Source organism: Adelges cooleyi, unplaced genomic scaffold (genome assembly GCF_023614345.1).
Source record: "Adelges cooleyi isolate 19-005CV unplaced genomic scaffold, UGA_ACOO_1.1 ACOO_flye_CR_arks_rails_tigmint_CR_PRNA_2, whole genome shotgun sequence".
NCBI classification, from domain to species: domain Eukaryota; kingdom Metazoa; phylum Arthropoda; class Insecta; order Hemiptera; family Adelgidae; genus Adelges; species Adelges cooleyi.
In genome coordinates, this window is record NW_026095860.1 from 12,287,391 (window position 1) to 12,301,982 (window position 14,592).

At 28.1% G+C, this 14,592-nt stretch overlaps 1 protein-coding gene across 7 annotated transcripts; it reads right to left on the reverse strand.

Moving 5' to 3' along the window:
* Positions 1 to 132: 132 nt before the first annotated feature.
* On the reverse strand, positions 133 to 14,480 carry LOC126833621 (serine/threonine-protein kinase 10). Of its 7 annotated transcripts, XM_050565059.1 has the most exons (20): positions 14,041 to 14,479; positions 13,739 to 13,895; positions 12,395 to 12,667; positions 11,185 to 11,349; positions 10,906 to 11,104; positions 10,423 to 10,772; positions 10,004 to 10,108; positions 8,835 to 8,925; positions 8,617 to 8,771; positions 7,330 to 7,918; positions 7,078 to 7,274; positions 6,453 to 6,746; positions 6,100 to 6,381; positions 5,577 to 6,011; positions 5,233 to 5,496; positions 4,563 to 4,676; positions 3,308 to 3,665; positions 2,986 to 3,089; positions 364 to 533; positions 133 to 298 (listed from the first exon to the last, which is right to left on the reverse strand). In XM_050565059.1, the coding sequence occupies exons 3-19, from the start codon at positions 12,551 to 12,553 to the stop codon at positions 372 to 374; spliced, it is 4,023 nt and encodes a 1,340-aa protein (XP_050421016.1). In that variant the 5' UTR covers positions 12,554 to 12,667; positions 13,739 to 13,895; positions 14,041 to 14,479; the 3' UTR covers positions 133 to 298; positions 364 to 371. The 7 variants fall into 7 exon arrangements, with proteins under 7 accessions (XP_050421016.1, XP_050421015.1, XP_050421014.1 ...); XM_050565058.1 differs by having other exon boundaries at positions 133 to 533; XM_050565057.1 differs by lacking the exons at positions 133 to 298; positions 364 to 533 and adding an exon at positions 2,164 to 2,634 and having other exon boundaries at positions 6,465 to 6,746; positions 14,041 to 14,480.
* Positions 14,481 to 14,592: the final 112 nt, after the last annotated feature.

Here is a 14,592-nt window from a genome sequence, read left to right on the forward strand (position 1 = left end):
TATTCTGCATGTTTTGTGTATGCTAATTATATTTAATATATATATTAATAAAATAAAAAAATCTAACATTTTTAGTTACAACAAAGAATTTGGAAACATTAAAAGTTCTTTAGTAGACAATGAAAAGTTCCATTTAAATAAAAACAAAATGTAATTTATTAACTATAATTATATATAATATATATAAAAAAAATGTATGTATACAAAACATTTAAGTTAAGAAGTATTGAGTAGTATAATATAATTTATACATTGCATTATTAAAGAAACAGGATGAGGGCAAAGTTGGCACATTTAACTAAAAAAAAAAAAAAATACTTAAAATAGGTGTGTACATAAAGGTATTACAATTATAATATTTACAAGTTGAGTCAATCTGCCGACATAGAAGATAAACTGCTCCGAGTGGAACTTCTGTGATGATAAGAATGGTGATGGGATGGCGGACTTGTATCTAATGGCAGCATACTGTTGGCCGGCCCAAATATAGCTTCTTGTTCTTCCAGTTGTATCGCAAACTGTTCTTCTAATTTCTGAAATAACGGTCAAGTCCAATATAATATTATGTTTAAACAAGTTATTACACAATGTTGGAATATGAAATAAAATTATATGAATAAAATACAAATCATTGGCGCAAAACAAATACTATTTACCTCGAGACAGTGATTAATTGTTTAAAGGTATAGAAGACAAACGCCACAATTTTTCGAGGTCATAGTTGTCGCAAAAACTTAATTGGGGTATTATTGAATTATTAAAAAAAAAAAAGGATTATTTTCTATTATAATTAGCAAAATATAGACTTCTTGTTTTGTTATTTTTGTCTGTTAATGTTCAACTACTTTTAACAAAATTTTAAGAGTAGTGGACTTTGAGTGAAGAAATAAAAATTATTCTTTTGCTCCCACCAATAATCTAAATCTAGCCGAGATAAGGTAGTTTTTAAACAATCTAAATTGACATCCACTCTAGTGATTTAGTCATTTATTACTGAAATTGACATGTTTAACAAATTAATAATAAATTAAGTAGTTATTTTAGAATTTCAACTCTTTAATTGCGTCAATGATCATTATATGGAATATACAGTATAATGAGAAAAAAAAACTAATTGCAAGCAAATTATTATTAATTACACAATTACTTACATTAGTTTTATACTGTGGCAGCACTCTGGGATAAGCATTCAAAGGAAAAGGAAGCAAAAATACCACACAAGCATTATTAAAATAATAAAGTGTTGAATTAAATACAGTATTGCATTAACATATATACTGATCTTATTTAATGAAGAGTTAATAATATGCAATGATAAATACTTTAATATGAATAGATATTAAAAAAAATGAATATAGCCATGCACAATATAATATATTTATTTTAATGGTACAAAAATAAATAAGTGCAATGCCATATAACCGTAAAAATAATATTTAAAAAAAAATGTAATTGGCTACTACAATGTTCATCAAAAAATATATAAATAATTAGTAATCAATACAGTAATTTTAAAATATTATTTACCTATATATTACATAGAAAAAAAATATTTTGTGTATAATACTTTAATAATGTTTATTTTATATTTTTCTAAAATTTGGTTTCTAATTATTTATAACATCATGGTAGCAAAAGTTAACACCACAAACTAGGTTATTTATCTTAGTTTATGATTAATGTTTAATGATTGTTGTAGTATTATTTATTATATATATATACAAATGTATACAGTTGTTTATAATTCGTTTAGATAACCTAAGCTAATGTTAATTTCATACATATTATGAGAAATCATTTCAGTTGAAATCCTAAATACTTTAAACGAATTAACAGATACATACATTTTTCAAAAATATTACATTTTTTAACGATAAAACATATAATACTTTAAATGGCTACTATAAAATGGTATAACTATAAACATGACTAGCCAAATATTATGTTTTATTAGGATACCTAAGCAATGAAAGTATTATTTAGGATTTAATTTATTCATTTGTACTACTGGTTTAAAATCAATGGTAGCAAGTACAGTATCTTTAGAAATACTCAAATTAATTATTTTATGATTGAGAATGATAACCACAAGCCATATGAAAAATAATATAAATACATATATTTATACAAATTGTATGGATTCATACGAAAATAATATATATGCTAGTTAGGTTACCTTACATACTAGTGGGTTTGAGTTTTAAATGAAAAATGATGCATCATTTGCACAGTGACAACATACATTAGAATTGAAAAAAAATAACAGACATCTTGATATAAAATTATTTAATTGTAAACTATTTGGCTATATTATGTTACTACATTATAGTACAAATTACTATACTTTGTAATAATCAAATGCCCTTGTTCCGATTAATGCACGACAAAATATTACACAAAACATTACATAGTGGACTGATTTAACGATTTGTTAGGAATTTCATTGATACAACGCCTGGGAAGGAAGCCAGAACCTAAGGAACGAAATGAGGTGTTGGTCAATTGAGAACTCGAAGCAAGTGATGAAAACGAATACTCGCGTCTGAGCAATGTAGTAGCGGGGGATGGAGGCAACGAATAGCGATTGGTCCATAGGCTCCCTTTGGCTTGTCTCGTTAGCTCCATCTCAAGGTTCTGACAAACAAATGTATACTACTTAATAATACTTGATTGGCGTGTGTATAAATGAAGAGATCATCTATATTATATTTTACTAAACTAATCTAATCTCAATAAATATTTAATATGTACACATATAACAGTTTATTAAATAAATCATTTTAAATATTCAGTATAAAATGATTCAACTGTACTTTGGGTTATAATCCGTTTTGTACATAATTACATAAGTAAATAAATCAAAATATTAATTTGAAAAAGATGCGGAATATTAGATAAAAAGAAAGAAGTAAAAAAAAACTAACTCAACAATACAGTAGCTAGAATTCAAAACTATTAATTTGCAAAACAATTGTTTTATGTTACCTGTTTTCTAGGTTTAAGATGAGCTTTCCATTCCCTCAACTCACGAGCATACAATTCTTCTTGCTCTTTTAGTTTTGTTGTTTCATGCTCCATGAGCATTTTACCTAAAAACACAAAATTAAATTAGGTAAGAAAATATTTTGACATAGATTACTATTAACTCTAAATAAGCAACACAAAATGTAATTAGCAAAACTTTTTTACCTGTGTTAACATTATTATGAAGAAAAAAAATGTTATGTCCAAATACTGACGTTTTCCATTTATACTATACTTGATATATGATTATAGTGGCAATATTAATAGTTTTAAAATTACTCACGTTTTTCATTTTGGAGTTGTTCAAGCTCCCTAATGGTAGTATCATTTGCAATTCTAAGTTCTTCTAATTGTCTCTGTTGTTTCATTTCAAATGCAAGGGTTTCTGCACGATATCTTTTCTTTTCGTTTTCTTGGAACTTCTTGAGACGATTACGCTCATATTCGGGATCAGGGTGTGGATTTGTTGCCATACTAATACGTACGGATTCGCGGAACATCATTTCACGAGCTTTCATCTCTGAACGTATACGTTTTGGCAAAGATCTTTTTTCAACTCCCAATTTTTTTTGCATTTCTTCATCTTTGCGTAGATTCATTCGCTTCATTTGTTCTAACTCCTTTTCATGTCTTATCAACATCTATAAGTAAAAAAAATATATAATTTGTTAATAAGTTATTTTAAATTAATTACAAATATCAGCTATCTATATAAGTGGAAAACATTTAAATAATAAATACAAAATTAATACCAAAAATGTGTTATCACTAAATGTAATGTCTACAGAACAATTTGCTGAAAACTTAGACCGAAGAATTTTTTAGAACGAGGGCTAGTTTGATAAGACAACATCTAATCTAACATAGGTAATTAAAGTTATAATAATAAAAATTATTTATTATTATTATTTTTATAGCAATAGAGAAACAAAAAAAAAAATGTGCTTAGGCAAAATGTTTACAATTATAGACGTGATACGTGATAGCTAAATGATAAAACTTTTTTTTATTAAATTAACTGTCAGTTTGAAAATAAGCAAGGTTAGCAAAATCATAAATAAAATATACCATGATTAGGCAACGCAAATGTAAAACAATCAGTAACACTATTTTACCTGCATTTCTGAATTTATCTGAATTTATTTTCACAATCATATATAAGGGGATTTCTTACTAAATCTATGACTGAAACTGACACTATTTTGTTTTGGATTAGTTCAGAAACAGCTAACTTCCTAATATTAGTTCATAAAAATATCTTTCTCTGCAACAAGGTTCCCCCTCCTTCTGGTCTTTATGGTAATATGTACAATTTGATTTATAATAAGATGTCTTAAAAAAAATAATGTTTAAGTCAAAAAAATTAAGTAATTTAGAAGAACACATTATTTAAACAGTAAGAATAATATTTGTTTGGTTAAAGCAAACAATTTGGACGGAATGGGTTCCTATCTCCTGTAACTAGCTAAGGCAATTTTTAATAATTTTCCTACACTTAAAATTGGCTTCTAGTTAATAAAAAAATAATTCAAGTATACCTGATGCCTTTGTAAGAAAAATCCATCTTTAAGTTGTCTTTTGGCTAGCTGTTGTTTTTCATGGATTTGTCGTTCTTCCATTTCCCATAAAGCAGCTTCCCTAGCTCTCATCAACTATAAATACATACAAAAAAATTATTTTAATTATTTAAAATACATATATTGATGTTAAAAGGTGATCACAAATGAAATTAAAATTATAAAAATATGTTTGGTATTTCTTAAGTACACATAGTTTTAATTTAATTTTAAAATCCTGCAATTCTTGAATTATTCTATTTTTTAAAAGCCAATTTTGTAATAATTTCTCCAATATTTAATTGCATGTTTGAAAAAATACATAAATAATAATATAAACCGTGATATATTGTTATAATCAAGGATATAAATGCTATTTAATAAATTTAATTTCAGTTTTAGCTTCCATTTTTTTAAAATTAAATTCAATACTGGTAAGTATTGGAATAAAACATACTATCATTAAAGACCCTAATGAATTTGTACAAAATTTTAAACAACTTTTAATTCTAAGAAAAAAGTTTAAAAGACTGGAAACGATATTATCTTTTTAAAAGTAATTAGTCTAAAATGTTCTTAAATTTGGTTTTATAACACTTTATCTAAGCTTATTAAAAACATAGTTGTATAAGTTACAATCATTTTTGCTTACTTGTTGTTTTTGTTGTAAATATTGTCGTTCCATAAGTGCAATTTTTTCTTGATGGGCATCACTCAGTCTGCTTAAGGAACTTTCATGATTCTCATTAAGTTTTTCGAGGAACAATTTTTCTCTTTCTTCGTGTTCAGTCTCTAACTTCTCTTTTTTGTCTTTAAACAAATTTTTTCGCCTTTCTTTTGGTTTTAAATCAACTTCCTGTTTTAATAGACGTAATTCTTGTTTTAAACCTTCCCTAAATTCTTTTAGTTCACGTTCCTAAAATAAAATACCATTTTTAATATTAAAAAAAAAAAAAGTAAATCACCTTATACATTAAATTTGACAAAATTGTTTACTTGTTCCAATCGAATCTTCTTAGAAGTCATTCGTAAATCAACTTCCTGCTGCGTTTCAGCTCTTTCTACTGCTTGGCGTTGTTGTTTAACCATTGCATCTAAATCGGCTTCATACTGTTTTATTAATGCCGTCCTTTCTTGTTCAAATTTTTTATCTTGTTGTTCTTTAGATATGGCTGCTTTACACGATAGATCTTGAAATTGTTTTTGCTCTTGTTTTTGAAGCATTTTAAGTTCTCTCAGTTCTTGTTTTCTAAATATCTGATCATTATAACCATGACTAGAATCTTCATCCCCATATATCACTTTACTAGTAGTTGTTGTTACTACAACACCATCTACTTCAAATTTTCTAGTCCTTTTTCTAGTTTTCTTTTTCATGTTTCTTATTTCCAACTCTTCTTTACTTATATTTCTACTAGTCCTTTTAATTTCCTAATGAATAAAGATAAGAAAAAAGTTAAATATAGCAAAATTAATATTTTATACTATAATAATAAACAAACAAAAAAATGATTTTTACCCTGCTATATTCAGGTTTTTTACGCAGTATAATTTCTTCTTCGTATTCTCGAGGAGGCAGACTGTTTTCTTTATTACTACTGCGACTATCCTGACTAATTGTTGTAGATACACTTTCGGCATCTGAACGGTCAAATGTACGAGTACTAGCAGCAGAAGGTGGCGTCCGCTGACCACCACTACTGTATGCTGAGCCACTATCTGAATGCGAATACGAAGTAGAACGTGTTGGGGAAACATGATGTTTATTGTTAGATATGATTTCCTCAGACAAATTTTTCGCCTAAAGAATAAAACTAAAGGTTAGAAACATGTTAAAAAAGTTTAAATTGTTAAAAATTCTATTTAAGTCACCAATTTATGTACATTTGTCGAGTTATTAACGACAATATATACTTCAGAAGGTTCATTAGAAGACTTCACCACAGGCTTGCGTCCATTCATCTTTAGTTTGTTAGATTCTGGAACACTATTTATGGGCACTCTTATGGGCTTAGGCACTTCTGGATCAATTTTATTTTTCCATAAATCAGCTTCTTTAGCATGGGGTTCTTCTCCAACAGTTATAACAGAAACATGGCTAGCATCTAATTCTTCTACATCGATTTGCGAAGAATTTATAACCACAACTTCGTCAGTTTTCTCGACCTTAAAATGAGTAAGAAAACCACAACATTATAAATCTAAAGTTTATTTTTAAATCTCTTTAAGTGTTATGGCTATATCCATTCAATTGAAAAATACTACATAAATTTTATCCAATTAAAAATCAGTTTAAAATAAAACTAAATACTGGCAAGCAACAGTATAAATAGAAAAGTTAACAGGTAATTAATATTTCAATAAATATAAGTCATTGGAAAAATTAAAAATAACTGATATTTCAACACGTAATAATGTGACGTTTTGCATTTATCAGCAGAAGTAATTTATCACTAAATTTATTTTTTTTATACATACAAAATTCAATTTTTCAAACCTGTGATTTTGTACTACCATCGGCAACTATAATAACTTGGGTGTGAAGACCCGGAGGATGCGTTTGTGAAACTGGAGGATGTGTTTGTAGAACTGGAGGATGTGTTGTAGTAACAACTGTAACATTTGAATCAATGGCAGATGAAGATCCAACTCTTACTAAAGTTCCTCCATTATTGGTATTGTCACATTGGTCAACTAAAAAATAATTATTTTTAATATTGTTAATTATTAATTGTTAAAAACTAATTACCATTATTTTGAGGGTCAGTCTCATTTTGATTGTTTTGCAGTCGGTCACTTAGTTCATTCATGACAGCTGAAGGCATCTTTATTTTATCTTTTTCAACATTTTGATTCATTTGCAAGACTTTATCGAGTGAAGGAGGTGAAGGCCTTCTTTGATTACGATTAGTCGCAGATGAACTTCTTCTCCTAGTTCTAACTTGAGAATCTTCCATAGTGGTTGAAATAGAACCATTTACAGAACTGGAAGCTATAGAAACAGGTCTAGGACTAGGTACATCATGTTTCCGCAGCTGAACTAGTTGATCAGATATAGGTTTGTTATCATCAGTATTACATGTCTGTTGTACAGAATCTGAATTGTTATTAATAGAATCATTAATTTCTGAACATTCAATATTTTTCGATTTTAATAACTCGTGATCTTTTGATTCAGTATTTAATGTAGTTTTTTCTTTTGAATCTGGGTCTTCAAGTTTTAATAGAATAGTTGTATCCTCTGATGGCACATCACTATTGGTCAGCTTGACAACTGGTTGTGGTAGAGGAGGAGGTGGTGGCGCAGGTCCTTTGTGTTCAGAATGTTTTTTAATCATCTGGAATTTTAATTGAAGAGTTTAATACTAGAGTTAATGTCAGATTTTTTAATAATATTCATTTAGAGTCTTGAACAATACATTTTAGAAAGTAAATATTTCAATTTTTTTACTATTTTATTATGACACAAAAAAAAATATATAGTTAACTACATCTTATTCATAAATAATGCATTTTGACATTGATATATTCAGAAAAACGTTACACTCAATAATTTTGTAGAACTCTATATTTTAAATAGGCAACACAAATGTAACAATTAGCCACACTATTATACTTCTATATCTAGATTTTTATAGAATACAAATTATATAAATGTTTGACTCATAACCGTATCAGACAGTTGTCTCACTTTACAGGTAATAGTGAAATAAGCAACACGAAACACTAGCAAACCATTGATCCTATACAAATGGGAGTATCTTCAGGTCATGTAAATAACATATAAATATAATTTACATAATAAGTTTAACCAACTCACACCAGCTTTCTTTTTTTTTAAAAACTGAAAAATCGATATCAGAATATTAGTGTATAGTTAGTAGTAAAATGCCAGTAATTTGCTTATAAAAATAAACATATTTATTCTTATTATTTTGGCTGATTACAATTTCTAATTAATTATTATTTATTTAACAATAAAATGTATTTATTTATTTTATTTTAGTTGTAATAAATTTACTTCTTAAATACTTACATTTTTCTTTGATGATACTTCTTTAGGAGGAAGAGGAACTTGTGATACACTGTTTTCAGTGAATAGCTCTTCATCTTTTTTAATTTTTTTGTTGTCTGATGATTGTTCATCCATTTCACGTTTTTTAGGTACTTCTGCTTTTTCTTCCCTAATATCTAAAAGAAATTCATTTTATAATAAATTATAATTACAGCAATAAAAACACAACTAAATTTTACCTTTATTTTCAGGTTCACTTTTAAGGGATACAGTATCATCTTCGACTACATCCAAATCCAGGGGTGGTAACTGAGTAGATTGAGGCAATTCCTAAAATTAGTATAATTAAAATAGTTTTATACCTTTCGAGTTAAATATTTTACACATTTATTATATTAGCAGTTCTATTTTACATGCTGTAATATTAATTAAAAAGGATTGTGCACACAGGTTGAGATCAACTTACCACCAACCCTTTGATATTGATTCCTGTATTTTCTGTACTTCCTACCTCGTGTATACTACGTAAGCATGGAAATAAATATGTGGATTTATTTCAATTGTGTTAATAAGCATTTTTAAACAGCATTAATAACATTAATAAGTACAAATACTAATAATAATAATGCGTGTGGCATTATTGACCGGGATTATAGCTAACTTGGTAACTTGGTCCTCACCGGTCGGCCTAGTGGTGTGGTTTGCCGCTAAAAACCCAGGTGGTCACCCATCCGGGATCAAGCGGTACCAGTCGCAGCTTAACCGCAGGCGCCTTGCGGCAGCTGCGGTGTCCACTGCGCCACACCGTACCAGTGTAGTACAAATACTAATATAATATGTTGTCATTTTTATCATCATTTAGTACAGTGCAAATAAATGTAGCAATTTAACATAGTCACTGTTAGTTCACCATAGATTACACAATGTACAATAATTTGTTCAGTATAATCAAATATTTTTACAAGTCATTGTTAAGTTTTTTTTTTCACTGAATTAATAATATAAAAAATGCATTATATTTGTAGTTTCCTTATTTTAATAGAATTTCTGTAACTAGACACTTCCCTATTTATTGTTATAATTTCCTGAAGACTTATCTTCTATATACTACATTGGCTGTAGCAATGTTTTAACATTTGTAAGCCTTCTAAAACGTTGAAGCCCTTGGGATGCCAACACCTTTAGGCCTTTCCTATATACCTCCCAATTATTTCAAGTAACAGTAAAATTTTGTCATATAGCTATTATTAGAATTAATTGCAAAACTTTACATGTGATATGATATATACTAATGCATATTTTACAATATTGTAAAAACTAAAATAGGTAATTTGTGTTAGTTAATTATTAAATCAAGCAATGCAATAATAATGCAGATTCTTATTTAAACTAATTTAAATTAATTTACCTCCGGTTCTTCGTCTACAACTTCTTCTTCGACAACTTCTGCTTTATATTCGAGTAATAAATCTCGAATTGGTTTTGGATCTAAATTTCCATTCACAAATGGATGCTAATAACAAATTTCACAAATTAATATTTATAATTAACTAACTTCTAAAAATAATGTTTTTGTTAAAACGTCTAAATAAGGTTAAATTTTTTTTTTGCTTTTTATACTCTGAATATAATGCAAATTCATCAGAAATATTTCAAATTTATCACAATTAAAATAACTCTCTATCCTCAAATTATTTCCTTCGCGACTGTTTTGACTACCTAATCGGTTTTACAAAAATAACCATTTTTATATCTTTAATTATTATAAGCTTATTTAATCTACTGCGAGGACACAAATTGATCTTATTAACATAATTATTAAATTACTTTAAGAAGATTATCAGCAGTTGGTCTTTGAGCTGGATCCTTAATAAGTGCTTGGGCAATGAAATCATTAAAATTTTTTGACCACTTAGAAGGTTGTTCCAATTTGGGTGGATCAGACTTTTGTATTTTGAGCAAAACCCTCATGGGAGACATTTCATGATTTGGTGGTTCCATTTGGGCTAGTTCTATAAGAGTTATGCCCAATGACCAAATATCCACTTTAAAGTCATAAGGATTGTCTCTAAACGTTTCACACAAAACAACTTCTGGAGCCATCCAATAAGGTGTTCCTATGAATGTATCATGCTTTTGAAGTGTCTGTTTATTTTTGGCAGAAACTCCAAAATCAGCTGTAAATTATTAATATAAGTTAAATTTTGGTTTGTAAAACAATATTTGAATAATAATTGTACAAAACATTTTAACTTTCAGGTAACCAATGTATACTTATGAATTAGTTCTTATTGATAAAGAAATATTTACCTATTTTTACTCCAGCATCTGTTGTTAGTAGTACATTTCCTGCTTTAAGATCACGATGGATAATTTTACATTTATGAAGAAAAGATAGCGCTTCACACATATACTTGCAAACATAAGCTATTTGTTCTTCAATTAATGCACGGTCTAACTCAACCATGATTGAATCTAACGCGCCTCCATCGCAATACTCAATTAGCATCTGTTGAAGTTTATAAAAAATAAAAACAATAAATCAAATGTTATTTACATACACACAATAATAAAGAGTTATTTGATTACCCATAGTTTTGAGTTAACAAAATATGCTTCGTGTAATTGAACAATGTTGGGATGTTTACATTCTGATAAAATATCTATTTCAATCATAAAATCAGCTAGATCATCTTCACCCTCTAAAGTGCACATTTTAGCAGCTGCTAAATGTCCAGTTTCACGGTGTTGAGCCTGAAATAAAGTATACATAAATCAATCACAAAATATAATCATTTTTTTATTAGCCTAACTAATATATTATTATTTGTATTACAAATTACAAGCTATATCAAAATTTTAATTCATAAACTTTGCAAATAATTTAACATGTTCACCTCCACTGCCGATCCATGATCATTACTAGATACATACATATCTAGAAATACGTTTATGAATGATTCAGCCATCGGGGAACGACCATTTTTTTTACATTGGCTATGTATGCAGTATGTTTCTATACTTAATGTCATGCGATTGGTTTAATTTTTATCACGAGATTGCAGGACGGGGTGAGCAAAATTTTATCGGAAATCACGGCTACTGGCACCCGTTCAGAGTTTTACATGCGGAGGTGATCGTGTTAAAATATTCAGAGTTTTGTTCTTCTTGAAATTATTTCAATGAAACAAAAAAATGTTAGACCTCCAAACAAATTTACTTTAAAATAAAAGTTAACAGCAATAATTAAAAAAATCACATTACTATGACGTCATAGATATGACAAAAGATAAGTGTTTTAAATGTTTTGAAGTCTTGTTAATAGTTTTAATTATATTTTTTAGATTTATCTATATTTTTCTACAACTTCAGACAGATTGCTTAGATTCAATAATCATGAATTAGAGCTAGCAGTAAATTTAACATTATCAAATCGAGTTTGATACTTCTGGAAATTATACAATTTCTTTGCTAATAAAAGAAGTTTCCATTACTGCAGAATTTTTTTTTTAGTAAATACCTATAGTCAATCTGTTAAACTAGACACATATTCAAAGAACAAGAAACCCATTTTTTATATTTATTAATTAATTATTTTTAGTTTTTCGGAAAAATAATATTTTTATAGACACTTAATTTGATAAATAAAAAATTCAAATAATTCTATTTCATTAATAAATTTAAATGCATTATTATATAATACTATATTGAAACTCATAATTGATCAGTGTGAGATAAATACAATTTATGAATATTATAATTTGTGCCTGTAAATTTAATACTAGAAATAAAATCTTACCTTATAAACTTTTCCAAATGCTCCATCTCCTAATTCACCTATCATTTCCCAAAATTCATCAACATCACATTCCATGTGAATGTTATTAAACACTTTTTTCTTTTTCGCTTCATTGTTTCCCAGGTGAAGCACTTTTTTGAGACCACTTAAAAACGACATATTGTTGATGTCCCTATATAACTTAAGTATCAATCGGGATGATATACTCGTATTGATTGCATGACCAAAATAATTATCATTCCAATAATAGCATATTGTTCAAAAACGCTCTACCTGCAACACAAAAAATTACAAAAATAAAGTTAACAAAAAATTTGATTTCATCAACTACATATTCATATTTTAATCAATGAATAAAATGTATTGTATAATAATTATTACTTAATATCTGAAAATAATATTGTTATTACCAAATTAAATTAATTTTAAGTAAAGTCAATTAGTATAGAATATATAATAAATTGTTTATTCTTTAGACTTAACACTATAAATCTTTGATGAAATACTAACTATCTATATTAAACTAGGTACTCTCAACAATATACAACAATTATTCAATATTTCACAATTCATAAATATTGTCCGTTAATACGTACAATTCCTTAAAATACTTTAAATCTAAAATTTTAGATAGGGGATTAATAAAAAATTGACAGTCTATAAACTTTGCTGTAACATTCCTACTACATTCCAAGTGTAAAAACATTTTCATTTACATTTGACTGTGTGTAATAAACTGACTTTGAACTTTATAACACAAAGTAAAATAATCATATTGTTAAATTTCAACTACATATTGATATCACAGAATAACTATAATAACATATAATAATATATAATAACGATTATTGCCCTACATATAGCTCATGTCACTTATAGCAAAAAGACTATGTAACAAACTAAAACAACCAGTAATCACTTACAAGTATGATACTAGTAACTCCTGTTGGCAGTTAATTATATTAAGTATGCCAGCTCCACAGAAAATAGTAAAATTATGTATGACGTATAAGTGCATAAAACATAAATATTAATTTGTACGCGTAAAGACTAAAAAACATAAAAATGCAAACCGCTTAAAGATAATGGTACCTAGTTGGACATTACATAAACATACTTAAACAAACACTAGCTTTTTTAATAACAGCAATGCCTACTCACTGGTAGATACTTAAAACTTATGTGTGATGCTAGGGAATAAAGGGGTTATCAATATTCATGTTATTTTATCTCGAAACGTAAATCACATTGAACAAATAAAAAATTAATAGAAAAATCTATAATATGGTAAATCACATTTTAAAATCAATCGTCTTACATTAGCAACCAAACGAAAATCCTTACCTGATTATATAGGCTAAATAATAAACACTGCAATGCAGGCGATCGGTGGTCAGTCCATTCAACACAAACACAACATTACTTGAATGACACATCTCCTTATCTCTACATTATATTGCTCGTAATTAATATTATGATGATGTATACCTGTTTATCGCACCTGTTTTCGGGAAAACGAAGATAACGATGGCAAATAAGTTACTCAAAACGCAAAACTAAATGAATAATAATAATAATCGTCGAGTAGGTTGTACATAATTTTTAAACACTCGACGTAAACGATGATAAAATATAATATTTCTTACCACGCCTGATGCTAGTGAAAATGACGTCAACGAGGTGAACGCGGCTTTCTGTAGGATGGGCCTTAATACCGGACGTCCTTGACCATGTTTAAAAAAAAATTGTTTTTTTTAATGCCTCGTTTACTTTTTCTTTCCCAGATATTATTCGAGAGAGTAGAGTGCATGGACGCGGATTTGGCCCTGGGGGAATTCTTGAGATGTGGATGATGTTGTGTGTGTGTACTATCTAGGTACTAGGAACGTACAGGTTTTTGCAATGAAGACAGGGGACACAATTCATACGGGACCCTCCATTGGGTTCGCGGACGTGCATTTAAACGAACATTAATATTATATCGCCTGCCGCACTTAGAGCGACGATGCACGTATTTATAACCCGCACGAGAATTAAATATGTTTGCAAAAAAAAAAAAAATAATACTATATATTGCGACTTTTAGCAAAACTGTTTATCTAAATGATGTCCAAGCCCCAATACTCCCATCACTCATCAGCGCGCAGTGTGACCACTAATACAAATCGAATTGACAATTTTTCCCTTTTCCCGTAATC